This window comes from Myotis myotis, unplaced genomic scaffold (genome assembly GCF_014108235.1).
Source record: "Myotis myotis isolate mMyoMyo1 unplaced genomic scaffold, mMyoMyo1.p scaffold_m19_p_7, whole genome shotgun sequence".
NCBI classification, from domain to species: Eukaryota; Metazoa; Chordata; class Mammalia; order Chiroptera; family Vespertilionidae; genus Myotis; species Myotis myotis.
The window spans coordinates 81921538-81939257 of NW_023416379.1; the positions used below are offsets into that span (position 1 = coordinate 81921538).

The window sequence follows — 17720 nt, forward strand, 5'->3', positions numbered from 1 at the left end:
TGAAGGATCAGGAAATATTGTCTAGCTTTTGTCTAGAATCAGAATTATCTTCTTAACAGTAATAGCTAGAGTTTAACTGGTGAAACCAAGAACATTATCCCATTTATTTCAGTTTATTGATTAAAAGAAAAAAACAGAAGAGCTCTACTAAATGAAAAAAGGGTAAGGAGAAACTATGTAAAACAATCAAATTGTGGTGGATATGGCATTACAATACTATAGGGAAAAAATAACATTTCATAATATATAGTCAACTATAATTCCTATAACAGCTACTAGAAATACACACTACTACCTAAAAAGACTGTTAAAATACCAATTATAAACAGAGGCTATTACACTTTGTTAGGACACAGGAAGAGTGAAGGTCAATTCTTTAATGTGTAAGATCAAACTCTTAAATTAAAACTTAAAGGATTATATACTTTTATCACTAAAGTTCTAAAATCTTTATAGCACACTCACTTCCTGGCATTCAAATCAATATTCAAATACTCTCTGCCTAAAACCTAGAGTTTAAAAAAAAAAGGAATTGTAGTGCACTTAAACCGCTGTCTTACCACCCCATAATCACAAAGCTCCACATTTAGAACGCTTGTTATTGTAAATGGGTTAAACAAGCAAGGAAGTGTATTTTTAACAGATATAACTGCAAGGTTACTAAAATTCAAATAAGGCTAAACAATGCGAGAAAAATGCCCAAAATATTCACAATTATAAAAATAATAATCTATATCCAAATTTAAATTTGATTTCTTTTGCTAGTGGTCCCACTTGGACTTTAAATTTTGTACATATTTTAAGGGCTCAATTTATATAGCATTAAAAAAATCATTTCAAGATAAGTTTTAATTAATACCAAATTCTAATGTTAAGAAAAAATATCAGAGGATCTAATACCTATAAAACATAAGATATAACAATATGGAGCAAAAGTAAATCAGGGGACAGTCTGCTATGGAGTAAGTGTACCATTAAATTTAAGCCAGATGTTTTCAGGACTTGTTTGTTCTCTAATGGTTACTATACATCCTTAAAACGTAAGTTTTGACTTCAGAACTGGTACCAATCATTCTCAAATAAGTGTAACGTAAAATACTAAGTCTATTTGTTATGAGTCCTCTATTTATTCCTATCTCAATGATTTTCTAGCTTTCAATGGAATCAGTATCTGCACTGAAGACTGACTTCAGCATCTTTGACTTGAGGAATTTCTAAAATTGTGAACAGGCTATTTGCAAAATCAGATCAAAACTGTATGTAAAGCCTGGCCAGTGTCAGTCAGTGGTTGAGCATCCACCAATGAACCAGGAGGTCATGGTTTGATTCATCCATCAGGGCACATGCTTGAGTTACAGGCTCGATCCCCAAAGGGGGGTGTATCATTGATGTTTCTATCTTTCTCTCCCTCTCCCTTCCTCTCTGAAATCAATAAAAATATGTATTTAAAAAAACTGTATGTAAGCATATCTTAAGTGGGAAGAAATAAGATAAGTATTATCACTTCACAATCAGAGTACAGTACTACAGGTTTACTTCAAGCTAAAGCAGACATCAGAGGAAAAAACATTGTTATTTTGCCTACTTAGTTCATTTTGAGACCCTGTCATAAGTTATTGTTGGTGGGTTTTTTTCTTAAAGTAGATAAACCAAAGCTCACAGTTCAAAAGTAAAAAAAAAGAGATTCAAAAAAATATAAAATAAACACTAATTGATATATAAGTTTATTTAAATCTATTAAAAATTTTTTGAGTTTACCTGAATCCTCCTGGGCTTCATGAGTTTCACCATCATCTGTTATCTCTAATTCTTTCACAAAATTTGAGGGAAACAGCCCCGACTTATTGTTCAGGGTTCCACTCCACCAGCCTTCTTCTACCTGAAAGAGTTCACAACTCAAAAATTAAAAAAAAATTTCTCCTAAATGAGAATCTTCCCCCTATGGAAAAATTTAAGTTACTGAAGTGCATGAGCACAAAGTTAGTAATGCAAAATAATTCCTTTAAACCTATAAGAAAATACAATGGGAAAATATATTCTACGTAGATTAAATCTAAATAGATTGGATTAACCACATCAACAGCACTCTGCAACATTTGCTGAGAACTTGTAATCTATAAAAGTATCAGATAACCAAGAATAATGTATTAATAGCAAGAAAATAGTTTTCTTCTGGAATGTTACTCTTTTAAAGACTACTGAGCCTTGGTTTGTAATTATGACATAATATTTCAGTATTTGTAAATTTTTGATTTGGAAAAAGTTTGATGAATATTAGAATATACCCTCCTAATAGACACATGAAATTCCTCAGCCTTTTACTTGAATAGCAAGTCTTAACCTAAGTATGAAAAAGAAACATTTACTTTTAAAAGTCAAGATTTCAGGCTCTACTAAACACTGCCTCCACCACAACCAGAAATATCCTCAGAAACCAAACTCTTTAGAAAAATCTATATTCACTAACAAGGATACTAAATTTTCATGAAGTTACTTAATAGTATTTTTTTTCAGGTTAATTTTTAATGTCATGTATAGAAACACATTAAAGGGAATATCACTAGTAAAAAGTCGATCCCTTATTAGGTTTTGAAACAAGCTGTTTGGTTAAAGTGAACCATTTCTTTACTATAATTAGATATTTTAAAAAGACTAGAAAAAAAATACCAATAATAAAGGCACTTGATTCTGTTGATGAATAATTTTGAGTAGCCGACCTCTTTACCTAGTTGTAGGAGTGGGTGCTCAAAGATTAACTTGAGATCCCTGCTCGAAGGCATCCATACACCCGAAAGGAGGGACAGTTGGCTTGGTGCATTATAACTACAAGGTACTAAGAGGCACATAAGGAGGAGAAAAAGCTCAGAAGTAAACCAAAATCTAAAACCTGAGCATTTTCAGGGGGACTCAATTGTGAAAGTAGACCAAACTGAACAGGCACAACAAAGAGGTAAACATCAAAAAATTTATTATCTACACCTGGAATCCCAAATTGGCAGCAACTGGGTACTTAAGTAACTAACCCTATAATAATTTCTATTAATTAAGGAATTCTTAAGAGGTAGGTAGTATGGTGGTAAAGAACACTGATTCAAAAGCAGACTGTGTGGATTCAGATTCCAGCTCCTCTGCATGCCAGGCATATGAACTTGGGCAAAGATGTCTGAAACAAAATCTATCCCATATGCTCACCTACAAAATAAACTTAACACACTCCTCCCACCAAGAAGTGGTGGCCTTTGTCCCTAACCCCTTCAATCTTGCTTGTAACCAACAGAATGTGGTGAAAGTTAGATTATAAAAGGTTATGTCTGCTGAAATGCTTACACTTTAAGAACTCTAAACTGCCATGTAATAAGTCCAACTATCATGAGCCCTCCCTCGACTACAGTAAAAAAGGCAATCCTGATGAAGAAGCTACATAAAGGCTCTCCACAGTCAGTCCTAACCTTCAAGTATTCTAAGCACCAGACATGTGAGTGAAAAGGCCTTCCCATCATTCCACAAGCACTCAATCTTGAATCTTTCCAGTGGAGGCCCCAAGACATCAAAGAACAGACACAAGTCATCCTTACTGTGCCCTATCTGAATTCCAGACCCACACACCCATGAACCTGTCTTTACCACAACAGTAAATGGAACAGCCAATCACTTATCTTCTATGACTCCATCTCTTCATATGTAAAACTAGGATAAAAATTCCTATCTCTAGGTTGTTTAAAAATTTAAAGGAAATAATACATGTAAAACATTTTTTCAGGCATAATATAGGCTCAATAAACATTATCATCATTGCCAACTAGTAGAAATAAAACAGAATTGCCCTTTGTATAAACACATTGAAGTTAACATAAACCTAAGTGATAAACTACATTACATGTTAGGACACAATATCAATCCTTGTGGCACTATATGATATCAAAACATATACACTGAAAATGAGAATTTCAACTGCCAAGTAAAACTTTAATATTCCATTAATGGTAAAAGCAGAGATGTGAAATTATTACTTTTGTCGTTGTCATTAATCCCCCCTGAGGATATTTTTCCATTGATTTTTAGACAGAGTGGAAGGGAGGGAGAAGAGACAGAGAGAGAAACATCAACGATAGACACATCAACTGGTTGCCTCCCGCACAATGCCCCTGACCAGGGCCAGGGATAGAGCCTGCAACAGAGGTATGTGCCTTTGATCGGAATCCAACCTGGGACCCTTCAGTCTGAGGGCCGAGGCTCTATCCACTGAGCCAAGCGGGCTAGGGCTAAAATATTTTTAAATATCATTCTAAAACATTAAAATGAGGGAAACATGTTTTTGGGCAATATTTCAATGTGATAATTCAAACCATGCAAAGCTTTATAAAGATTCTTTTTAAAGTATTCCTTTACTACGTAAAAGGTAAAATTTCTTCTATTTTACTGCTTTGTACCTAAAGCGAATTCAGAATCAAAGGAAAGGTTTATTTATATTCTTAACCACTTAGATTACATTAATTTTTAGTTTAACAAGGTTTTGTCTTCCTAAAGTCAACAAATACAGTACACAAATATTAGATATAGCAAGGATGAGTGAAATTTTATTTCTACATATAAGACAATGAGATAGTAAGTCATTAAAGATTAATCTTAAAGTCTGTATCTTAAAATTTTTATTAAAAAAGAAAACCAATAAACTTGCAAAAAATTGTAACAAAAAATTAATATCCTTACAAAGCATTTTTCTGATATCCAGAGCATTAATTCTAACTGCTGCTTAATCTCGAACACGTTTTCCTTACCTCATCATTAATATCAATAATATCTCCCACTTTCAACTCCAGTTCATCATCATTTTGTGGAATGTACTCAAACAGAACCTTACATTGCCGCTTCCTGATCTCTAAAAAAAGTAACATTAAAAAAGTCAGGTTAAGAAAGATCATTAAAATAAGCAATAGCACCTTTATTTACATACTTTACATACTATGTTTGTTGTCAGAGTATTTATATACAAAAACAGAACATGTGAGCATTCTAAGCAACTAACCACAATCAGTTCTTGTTGGCTTTCCAACTTGCCCCCACGTTACAATCTACTCAGCCCCAAATAAATTCAAACCAACTACAAAAAATGTATAAGGATCACAGCAATGAAATCATTTATACAATTGATCCCACCGATTACACAAAAGTAAAATGTCAACTGCCACTTTTGAGACTAAAAATATAGAGTATAAAAGACACTGTTGGCACAAAAAATGTATCACATACAAGTCCTCCACGCCAGTGATTTCCAGACTACATCCTGATCAAAGCCTAGGAATACTTAAAATGAACTAATTTAAGAGTATCTGTTTCAAGAGATAAAACGCACAAGTCTACAATGTACTTTATCTTCTTTAATAGCCCTGTATTCTGACAGATAAAAATCAAACTCATATAGGAAATGATAAAAATAGTTTTATTTTTAGCCTGGCTGGTGTTGCTCAGTGTTGGAGCATTGACCTATGAACCAAGAGGTCACTGGTTAATTCTGGTAGGGCACATGCAGGCTCGATCCCTGGTAGCGGGCATGCAGGAGGCAGCCGATCAATGATGTTTCTCTCTCATCAATGCTTTTATCTCTCCTTCTCACGTTCTCTCTCTACAAATCATTAAAAACATATATTTTTAAAATTTTTTTGCGTTAGCTTTTCAAACAAGGTTCATTTATTCAGATAAGTTATGATCACTATAACCATCCAGGTTTGTGGTTCTCAACTTCTTTGAAACTCTTAATAATTGGGAACTCAGAATCACTCCCATCTTTAAAAGTGAATCATTAAAGCAGCTATGGGTAGATGACCAAGTATGGTTAATTAAAGGATTGCTTCTTGCTACTCAAAGAAATCAAGAGGAGGCTAAGACTTGGAAGAGTAGTAATGGAAGAATTCGGAGAAATCATGAAAAACAAGTCGTAGTGAGGATGTGGAGAAAAGGGAACCCCAGTACACCACTGGTGGAAATGCAGACTGGTACAGCCACTATGGAAAACAATATGGAGTTTCCTCAAAAATTTAAAAATGAGACAGGCATTTGACCCAGTGGTCCTACTTCTAGGACTATATCCTAAGAAATCCGAAACACCAATCAGAAAGAATACATGCACCCCTATGTTCATAGCAGCGTAATTTGCAACAGTTAAGACCTGGAAACAGCCCGAGTGTCCATCAGCAGATGAGTGGATTAAAAAAGCTGTGGTACATTTACACCATGGAATACTATGCTGGAGGCAAAAATGACAAAGCTGAAGCTGTACTACCCTGGGCACATCATGAGAAGGCAGTTACTTCGGCTCTCACATTCTATATATCTATGAAATTATCAACACAAAAAATAAATCCAATTGGACCATCAAAACAACAGAAGAACATCATAACCAACATTGTGAAGAGGTGCAAAACAGACATGACAATCAGGTAGATAGAAGAATCTATAATCTCCAAATAAGAAGCAATTACAACAACTGTTGGCGAGAAAGCGGAGGAAAAGGAACCCACCCTCTTGCACTGCTGGTGGGAATGCAGAGTGGTGCAGCCACTGTGAAAAACAGTATGGTGTTTTCTCAGAAAATTAAAAATGAAACTTCCATTTTGACCCAGTAATCCCACTTCTAGGAATATATCCCAAGAAAACAGAAACACCAATCAGAAAGGATATATGCACCCCTATGTTCATAGCAGCACAATTTACAATAGCTAATTTTTGGAAACAACCTAAGTGCCCATCAGCAGATGAGTGGATTAGAAAACTGTGGTACATCTACACAATGGAATACAGACAGTCCTCGGGTTAGTACGTCATTTTGTGGTTATGTCACTATCTCCTATTTATTTATTTAAAAAAAAAGTTCCATCATTTCGACGTATGTACATATGTGCTTTATGTAAACGTCAGGAATTGTTATCTTTCTTTTAAATTTTTTTTTACTGTTTCACTTCATTACTGTTGTGTATGTGCTCCATGTGAGTGACGTAGGTGCTTATATAGGTGGGTTCCGACTTACAGTGAAAATCGCGTTACGTCACTCTGTAGGAACAGATCTCCAACGTAACCCGAGGACCTACTGTACTATGCTACTGTAAAAAAGAAGGAATTCTTACCATTTGCAACAGCATGGATGGAACTGAAAAGCATTATGCTAAGCAAAATAAGCCAGTCAGAGAGGGATAAATACCTCATAACCTCATTAATTTGTGGAATATAATGAACATAAACTGATGAACAAAAATAGAACCAGCATCACAGAAGCCTTGAACAGACTGTCCAACACATGAGGGAAGGTGGGGGATGAGGAGGTAAGAAAACAACCAAAGGACTTGTATGCATGCATATGAGCATAACCAATGGACACAGACAGTAGGGGGGAGAGAGCATGTGCTGGGGGTTGGGGACAACCAGGGAGAGGTCAATAGGGGAAAAAGGAGACTTATGTAATACTTTAAACCAGAGGTTCTCAACCTGTGGGTTGCAACCCCTTTGGGGGTCAAACGACCCTTTCACAGGGGTCGCCTAAAACCATCGGAAAACACATATATAATTACATACTGTTTTGTGATTAATCACTATGCTTTAATTATGTTCAATTTGTAACAATGAAATTGGGGGTCACCACAACATGAGGAACTGTATTAAAGGGTCGCGGCGTTAGGAAGGTTGAGAACCACTGCTTTAAACAATAAAGAATATTTTTTAAAAAGAAAAAGAAACAGTTACATTTCAATAATAGTTTACCCCTTCCTAAAGGAATAACACTAGTTCTTTTTATGACAATACATTTTTAGCCCTGGCTGGTTTGATCAATGGTTAGAGCGTCAGCCTGGGGACTGAAGGTTCATGGGTTTGATTCCAGTCAAGAGCACATAGCTTGGTTGCAGGATTGATCCCTGGCCCATATGGGAGGCAACCAATTGATGTGTCTCTCTCACACTGATGTTTCTCTGTATCTCCCCCTCCCTTCCACTCTTTCTAAAAAATAAGGAAAAAATATCATCAGGTGAGGATAACAACAACAAAAATCATTTTTAAACTGACCTTACTTTTATAACGAGCCTAGAGTTTACAGTAAAAATTCTGCAACGAGAGATGTCTGAGATTTGACTGCCTACGGTTTCTTCTACATTTTTATGGTTTCACAACTTACATTTAAGTCTTTTATTTTGAGTTTATTCTTGTGTATGGTGTAAGTTGGTGGTCTAGTTTCATTTTTATGCATGTACCTGTACAATTTTCCCAGCACCATTTATTGATGAGATTGTCTTTACTCCATTGTATGCTCTTGCCTCCTTTGTCAAATATTAATTGAGCATAATGACTTGGATTGATTTCTAGGTTCTGTTCTGTTCCATTGATGTATATGACTGTTCTTGTGCTAATAGCAGGCTGTTTAGAATACAGTGGCTTTGTAGGATAACTTAAGTGGTATTGTGATCCCTCCAACTTGGTTCTTCTTTCTCAAGATCACTGTGGCTATTCAGAGACTTTTGATTCCACATAAATGTTTGGAGTATTTGTTCTAGATCTGTGAAATATGCTATTGGTATTTTAAGAGGGATTGCACTGAATCTATAGATTGCTTTGGGCAGTATGGACATTTTAGTGGTGTTTATTCTACCAATCCATGAACACAGTATAATCTTCCACTTATTTATATCTCCCTATATCTTTTTCAAACATCCTGTGTTAATTTCATAGATCCACAGAATGTCAGAGCTGAAGTAACTGCCTCCTCATGATGTGCCCAAAATAGTGCAGCGTCAGTTTTGTCATTTTTGACCCCAGCTATGTTTCAGGCTTAATTTGCTCTAGGACCCACATGTTCATCTTTCTGGTGGTTCCGGGTACCATACAACTCTCCTGCAATATCATATTTCAAAAGAATTGATTTAATTTTCTATCCGCCTTTTTCACTGTCCAACTTCCATATTTGTAGATAGTAATTGGGAATATGAGAATGTGGGTGATCTTAGCCTTGGTGGCTAAGGACACATCATTTGTTGATGGTAGCCATTCTGACACATGTAAGGTGATACTTTGTTGTTGTTTTAATTTGCATCTCTGATGATTAGTAACTTAGAGCATTTTTTAAAAATGTTTCTTGGTCATCTATCTGTGTCTATTTAGGTCCTTTGCCCATTTTTTAATTCAACTGTTTGACCCTTCAGTACTCAGGCTGACGCTCTATCCATGAGCCAAACAAGCTAGGACTCCCTTTTCATTTTGTTGATGGTTTCTTTTGTAGTGCAGAAGCTTTTCATTTTGGATGTAGTACAATTTATTTCCTCTTAGTTTCCCTTGCCCTAGGACAGTGATGGTGAACCTTTTGAGCTCGGCGTGTCAGCATTTTGAAAATCCCTAACTTAACTCTGGTGCTGTGTCACATATAGAAATTTTTTGATATTTGCAACCATAGTAAAACAAAGACATATATATATATATATATATATATATATATATATATATATATACACACACACACACACACACACACACATATATATTATTGATTTTCCACAGAGAAGAAGGGAGAGGGATAGAGAGTTAGAAACATCGATGAGAGAGATCGATCAGCTGCCTCCTGCACACCCCCCAGTGGGGATGTGCCCACAACCAAGGTACATGCCCTTGACCGGAATCGAACCTGGGACCCTTCAGTCCGCAGGCCGACGCTCTATCCACTGAGCCAAACCGGTTCGGCAAGACTTATATTTTTGATATTTATTTTATACACTTAAATGTCATTTAACAAAGAAAAATCAACCAAAAAAGTGAGTTCATAGGTTCGCCATCACTGCCCTAGGAGATGTATTGGCAAACATAGCGCTGCAAGAGATTTCTGAAATTTTCCTGCCTATGGTTCCTTCTAGGATTTTTATGATTTCATGACGAACATTTAACTCTTTTCTCCATTTTGAGCTTATTGTTGTGTATGGTGTAAGTTGGTGGTCTAGTTTCTTTCTTTCCTTTTTTTCTTTTCTTTTTTTGCATGTAGCTGTCCAATTTTCCCAGCACCATTTATTTAAGAGATTATCTTTACTTCATTGTGTGCTCTCGTTTCCTTTGTCAAATACTAATTGAGGATAATAGCTAGGGTCAATTTCTGGGTTCTCTGTTCTGCTCCACTAATCTATATGCTTTTTCTTGGGCCAGTACCAGGCTTTTTTGATTACAGTGGTTTTGTAGTATTACTTGGTATCTGGAATTGTGATTCCCTCCAACTTTGCTCTTCTTTCTCAAAATTTTAGAGGCTACTGGGGGTCTTTTTCAGTTTCAGATAAATTTTTGGAATATTTGTTCTTGATCTGTGAAATATGCTGTTGGTATTAATCAGAATTGCATTGAATCTATAGATTGCTTTGAGTAGTATGGACATTTTAATCATGTTAATTCTACCAATCCAAGAACACAGTAATTTGTCCATTAGTTTGTATCTTCCTCTATCCCTTTTCCAACATCCTGTAATTTTCCAAATAGAGGTATTTTACCTACTTGGTTAAGTTTATTCCTAAAAATCTTTTTGTTGTTGTTGTTGCAATGGTAAATTGGACTCTTTTTTTTTTGGTTTGTTTTAGTTTTTATTCTGAGAGTATATTATTAGTGTATAAAAATGGCATCAATTTCTGGGGGGGGGGGAATTTTGTATCCTGAAACATTGCTAAATTCATTTATTAAATATAGTTTTTTGGTGGAATCTTTAGGGTTTTTATGTCATCTGTGAATAATGACAGTTTTACTTCCTGCTTTTCAATTTAGATACTTTTTACATTTTCTTGTCTGATCACTGTGGCCAGGACCTTCCAGGACCATGTTGAATAAGTGTGGTGAAAGCAGACATTCTTGTCTTGTTCCTGCTCTTAGGAGAAATTTTAGTTTTTGCCTATTGAGTATGATGTTGGCTGTAAGTTTGCCATATATGGCTTTTATTATACTGAGGTATGATCCCTCTATTCCCACTTTGCTGAGAGCTTTTATCAAAAATGGGTGTTGGATTTTGTTGAATGCTTTTTCTGCATCTATTGATATGATCATGTGATTTGTCTTTCAAGTTGTTTATGTGATGTATCACATTTATTGATTTGCAAATATTGTACCAGCTTACATCTGTAGAATAAATCCCACTGGGTCATGGTGTATGATCTTTTCAGTATTTGCTGGATCCAATTTGCTAACGTTTTGTTCAGGATTTTAGCATCTACCGGTATATTTATCAGGGATATTGGCCTATAATTCTTTCTTTGTAGTGTCTTTATCTGGTTTTGGAATTAGGATAATGTGGCCTCATAAAAGGAGCTTCCTTCACTTCGATTTTTTAGAATAATTTGAGGAGGATAGGTATTAGTTCTTTGAATGTTTGGTAAAATTCCCCTATGAAGCCATCCGGACCAGGGGTTTTTTTTGCTACAAGTTTTTTGTTGTTGTTGTTGTTGTTGTTTTTTATTACTGCTTCACTTTCATCACTTATTATTGGCCTATTCAGGCTTTCTGCTTCTTCCTGATTCAGTTTTGGAAGACTGTATTTTTCTTGGAATTTGTCCATTTCGCCCATGTTGTCCAATTTGTTGGTAGTTGTACATAGGATTTTCTTACAATTTCTGTGATGTCAGTTGTTACTTCACCTCTTTTATTTGATTTATTTGGGCCCCCTCTTAGTTTCTTGATGAGTATGGCTAAAGGTTCATCAATTTTGTTTATCTTTTGAAAGAACCAGCTCTTCGTTTCATTGATCTTTTGTAATGTTCTTGTTTAGTCTCAGTGTTATTTATTTCCACTACTATTCTAAGCCTTTCACAAACATCTTCCACACAGCAGACCATGAAAAATGTATTATCAGCCCTGGCCAGTTTGACTCAGTGTATAGAATGCTGGCCTGTGAACCGCAGTCTCAGGTTTGATTCCGCTGTAACAGTCGCTTAGGCTTTTATATATATAGATTGCAATGAACCACTTTTTAAAACTAGTCTATTTTGTGATTGCAGGATATGATGCAAACTAACAATAACCAAAAAAAATCAGATTAAAAAAAAACCACACATAAGCTTGCTTTTCCTGGAAAAGTAATCTGAAAGCAAAAACAACCTGCATCCTGTTTTAAATGTTAGCTAGCACCAAATGACCAATTTAGTCCTTCTGGCACAGGAACTAAAAAACTAGTTATAGAAGATCCTTAGGAAAAAAAACCTAAGCTTCCTGGCACCAGTGACATACTTTCTTTTTCTTACAAAAAAAAAAGGAATTACATCCCATATGAGGAAGATAAAATTTAGTGTGTCTTTATCTATTAGGAGACAAAATAAAATACTCATAACCTTTAAGCCCTTTGTCTAGCCTTCACTTAAGAAGAAACCTATCTCTTTATAGCTCAGTAAAGCTAAAAAAAAAGAGGTAAGTGAATTTTAGAGTAAGCAGAAGTCATAAATAGTCCTTCTGTGGGCCTAAAAATTCTCCTGTTGCACAGAAAGTCTACATAGAGCTTCACCTGTAGGATGTGGACACACCGTTAATTGTTCCCAATCTCAAAACAAATAGAATTTCAAAATTCAGGACAATTAAAACTACTGAAATTGTCCATCTTCAGCCAGTGCATGTAAAGATTACAGGTAATATCTAAATATGGTTTGTACGTTGCATTTACTGGGATACAAAGGACACATAGAATGCTTTTACTGACCTGTCTCAGTGTCATAAAATTTGTTGCATTTTTATGAAAATCTGATTTTATTTTATGAAAGTAATCAAAGCGTAATATAACCCAGAAAGTACAGGTTTCCCCCAACCTTCAGACAGTAGCACAGAAAGTAACAGGTTGAAATATAAGAAGACTATAAAAGTCATACATTTTTCTTACATTTGTGAAATGCATGTAAATAAGATTTGTTTACAGTAGAGTACTTGGTACTGCAAGAGATTTGAAGACCACATATCAAATACACTAATTTAAGATAAATGTGGTTGAACACTAACTTACTACTTATAAAAGTAAATTGAACAAAGTAATTAGTAATCAATCTCTCAAGGAGCTTCAGAATTTACTATGTTAAAATGCTATCTGCTCCCATAAATGTTGCACTTCTTTGTACATGTTTAATACTTTCTGGTACAGTCTTTCTCAAGATGTCAAGCTCTTTGAGAACAGCAATATTATCCATTTTTTCTAACACTTTCTCACCAGCAACAAAATAAAACTGAAGAGTTTCAGGTTGGGAAACGTCTGGCCCGTGGGCTGTTTAAGGCCGGAGAAATCACTTGGTCTGGCCGTGCCAAGGCATTAGGGATGAGTTAATTAAATGTTTGACCAAATAGAGCAGGCTAATTTTTAAGTTGATAATTTTGTATGGCCTGCAAATGATATTATAAATATCCAAATGGCCCATGGCAGAAAAAAGGTTCCCCACCTCTGGTTTAAATGATCTAAGATAATAAGACAGACCCCAACTCATGTCTGATTTCAAATGTGGTGCTGTTTCTCTATGCTAAACTGTTCTTCTAACATATTTGCAGAGTGCCAAATATTTAAAAGGCACTCTCTTGGGGCAGTCACCTTGGAAAACTGAATGTTAATGTTCAGACGTCTAACCACTAAAGAATCATACTATCGATATCCAAAAAACCAAGATGGCAGCATAGGTAAACACTGGAATTTGCTGCCTCAAACAACTATTTCAAAAATACAACTAAAAGACAAAACGGACATCATCCAGAAGCACAGGAAGGCTGGCTGAGTGGAAATTCTACAACTAGAAGGAAAGAGAAAAGCACACTGAGACTCAGAGGAGCTGCGGAAGTAAAGTGCAGAGGTACGGAGGCGCACGCACGTGGAACGGGAGGGAGTCTCAAGCTCCCAACTGCTCTGAACTCCAGTTCTGGATGAGTCTCTGGGGACCCAGACTCATACGGGGAGAAACTGGACTGTCTGGCATCAATCGGAACTCGAGGGCGGCTTTCTCTCAGAGGTGCTTGCAGCAATTACCGAGGAACATTGAGACCTGGGGACTCTTAGGGCAGGGCTGAGGATCAGCCATTGTTGCTTGCTCTGCCCTATTGATCCACTAAGACCCCACCCCACCCAAGCTGTGCACAGAGGCTTTTGCATATGAAAGGCCTGGCCCTTTGCAATCCGAAAATTACCTAACAAACTGCAGCTGGGTCAGAAAGACCCAGAACTTCCAAAAGAAGGCCCAAGGCCCCACAGCAGCTGGCATTGCTTCACAGCTGGGCCTCATCTGGGCACCTCCAAACCCCAAACAAAGAAGAGGAATCTGCAGATCTCTCCATAGCTCCGGCTGGGTAGCCTCAGGCAGAGGCTAAATTAGCACCTCCTTAGAGATCCAAGAGCCAGTGTACCCAGAGGTCAGAGTGGGACCATCCAGATTACAACTCCTCAGATCCATAAGGGACACACTCAGGGGGCAGACTCAGTGAGCACCAAAGCCCCACTGAAGCAAGTCTTGCCCCAGAAGGGTGTCTTCAGCACAGAAGTTCTCCCACTGCAGACACAGCTGATTCTCACAGCCAATTGGCCTGGAGGTCAATTCCTTCCAGTGATACCTACAACAATCAAGGCTTAACTACAACAAGACTGTGCACAAAGCCCACAAAGGGGTGCACCAAGAGTGTCCACCTCAGGTAATTGGGGAGGCTGAGCCACTGGGCCTTATATGACACCTAGCACAGAAAGCCACTCTATCAACACAGGGAAGCATAAAAAATGCGGAGACAAAGAAACAGGTCACAAATGACAGAAATGGAGGAAAGCAAACTACTGGATATAGAGTTCAAAACCACACTTCTAAAGTTTTTCAAGAATTTTCTAGAAACTGCCCATAAATTCAGTGAGACCCTCAAGAAATCTAGTGAGACCCTCGAGGTTATGAAAAAGGACCAACTAGAAATTAAGCATACACTGACTGAAATAAAGGATATTATGCAGAGTTCCAACAGCAGACTAGAGGATCACAAGAATCAAGACAAATATTTGAAATATGAAGAAGCAAAAAACACCCAACCAGAAAAACAAAAAGAAAAAAGAATCAAAAAATATGAAGATAGTGTAAGAAGCCTCTGGGACTTCAAGCATACCAACATCCGAATTATGGGGGTGCCAGAAGAGAGAGAGCAAGATACTGAAAACCTCTTTGAAGAAATAATGACAGAAAACTTCCCCCACCTGGTGAAAGAAATAGACTTACAGGTCCAGGAAGTGCAGAGAACCCCAAACAAAAGGAATCCAAAGAGGACCACACCAAGACACATCATAATTAAAATGCCAAGAGCAAAAGACAAAGAGAGTATCTTAAAAGCAGCAAAAGAAAAAAAGTAAATTACCTACAAGGGAGTACCCATACAACTGTCAGCTGATTTCTTAATAGAAACTATGCAGGCCAGAAGGGAGTGGCAAGAAATATTCAAAGTGTTGAATACCAAGATCCTATAGCCAAGATTACTTTACCCAGCAAAGCTATCATTCAGAATTGAAGGTCAGATAAAGAGCTTCACTGATAAGAAAAAGCTAAAGGAGTTCATCACCACCAAACCAGTATTATATGAAATGCTGAAAGGTATCCTTTAAGAAGAGGAAGAAGAAAAAGGTAAAGATACAAATTATGAACAACAAATACACATCTATCAACAAGTGAATCTAAAAATCAAGTGAATAAATAATTTCATGAACAGAATAAACTGGTGAATATAATAGAATCAGGAGCATAGAAAGGGAGTGGACTGAGTATTCTTGGGGGGGGATGGGGTGTGGGGGATGTGGGAAGAGACTGGACAATAATCGTGCACCTATGGATGAAAACAGTGGGGAGGGGTGAGGGCGGAGGGTGGGGTGGGAACCGGGTGGAGGGGAGCTATGGGGGGGGGGGGGGGGGAGGAACAACTGTAATAATCTAAACAATAAAGATTTAATTAAAAAATAAATAAAATTGCTAAAAATGAAGTGTTAACAAGTCAACAGAGCCTTAAACAGTAATAAGAAAACCATTCCCACACATAGTTGTCAGCAACTCATATAAAGAATTGACTACATGGGCCAGTAACTGGTAACATGAGAGTAAGTGGGAAGTTTCTGCACTCAACTGCAAAAGGTTGAGCTAATTTTTCATAACGTAATTTATGAACAGCTACAAGACATCCTTCTATTTTGACTCAATTTATTAAAAGTAAAGAAATTATTTACATACTTTTTTTAATGTTTTTAGTTGGTGGATGTGGCTGAATTCCTCCAGCTGGAAGTCCATAGGTGCTTATTCGTTGTACAAGACTTGCTACATTCCCATGCCTTTCCCGTCTGATGGGCAAATTGTCATCCTTGGATTCTGTTTCTCTCTTAATTTCCTATAAAAGGGAAAATCAGGAAATAGGAAAATTAAGTTATTTTATTAAATTCTCTATTGTAAAATGCCAAAGCACAGGTTCAGTGATCTATAATAATAAAAGTGTAATATGCTAATTAGACTGGACAGCCAAAAGACCTTCCAGACATCATTCCAGACGAAGCCGCTGTGGCAGGGGCCGAAGAATAGGCGGTTAGGGGCGATCAGGCAGGCAGGTGAGCAGTTAGGAGCCGTCAGGCAGGTAGACAAGTGGTTAGGGGCAATCAGACAGGCAGGCAGAGTGGTTAGGGGTGATCAGGCAGGCAGGCAGAGTGATTAGGGGTGATCAGGCAGGCAGACGAGCAGTTAGGGGTGGTGAGGCAGGCAGGCAAGTGGTTAGGGGCGATCAGGCAGGCAGAGTGGTTAGGGGAGATTAGGCAGGCAGGCGAGTGGTTAGGAGCCAGTGGTTCCAGATAGCGAGAGGGTGCAGGCCAGGCTAAGGGGAACCCCCACAACCCCATGCATAAATTTCGTGCACCAGGCCTCTAGTTATTATATGAAACATGATATCAAAAGTTTTCAAACTTTTTCTCTGCCCACACAAATTTAAAGAATGCAATGCACTTCGGTAACAGTGGCTCACTATGAGTTTAGGTCTTATCAGAATTGGAGATATAGGTAAAGAAAAGGAAGCTGAAACACCACCTCCACCCCAGCATACACATGGCACCCTGAAATACGTAGACAAACAATGACAAACAATAATTCTAAGTCAGGGGTGGACAAATTTTTTCTATAAAGGATCAAATAATAAAATATTTTAGATTTGTGGGTCATTCAATCTCTGTTGAAACAATAGACTCTGCTATTTGAAGTGCAGACACAGCCACATACTTAAATGAATGAACATAACTATGCACCAACAAAATTTTATTTATGAATAATAAAATTTCAATTTTATATAATTTCACATGTCACTAAATGTCATGCTTCCTTTGGTTCTCCCCTCCCCCATTTATAAAATTCTTAGCGAGCATTCTCGGCTCATGAACTACAAGAACAGGTGGCATTCAGATTTGGCCAATGGATCATAGTTTAATGAACCATGTTCTAAGTTGGAGGCTAAGAGAAGATATGCAAACCTTCACGAAAAGAAGTATAAGAGAAAAGGGAAGTTATGCCATGTTCAGTGATTTTAAAAACTCAGTATCACAAAGATATCAAATCTTCCTAAAACTGTTGATGCAATGCAATTTCAAAAATATCTCACAGAGCCGAAACCGGTTTGGCTCAGTGGATAGAGCGTCAGCCTGTGGACTGAAAGGTCCCAGGTTCGATTCCGGTCAAGGGCATGTACCTGGGTTGCAGGCACATCCCCAGTGGGAGATG

The 17720-nt window shown here is 37.1% G+C and overlaps 1 protein-coding gene across 2 annotated transcripts in view; it reads right to left on the reverse strand.

Moving 5' to 3' along the window:
- The window catches only part of LOC118659782 (CD2 associated protein), a 107793-nt gene that overhangs the window by 53868 nt on the left and 36205 nt on the right, over nt 1-17720 (reverse strand). For both annotated transcript variants that reach the window (XM_036316174.1, XM_036316175.1), the window contains exons 3-5: nt 16200-16353; nt 4779-4879; nt 1759-1879 (exon numbers count right to left, since the gene is read on the reverse strand). In XM_036316174.1, the coding sequence (XP_036172067.1) occupies nt 1759-1879; nt 4779-4879; nt 16200-16353 (376 nt within the window). The remainder of the gene's footprint in view (nt 1-1758; nt 1880-4778; nt 4880-16199; nt 16354-17720) is intronic.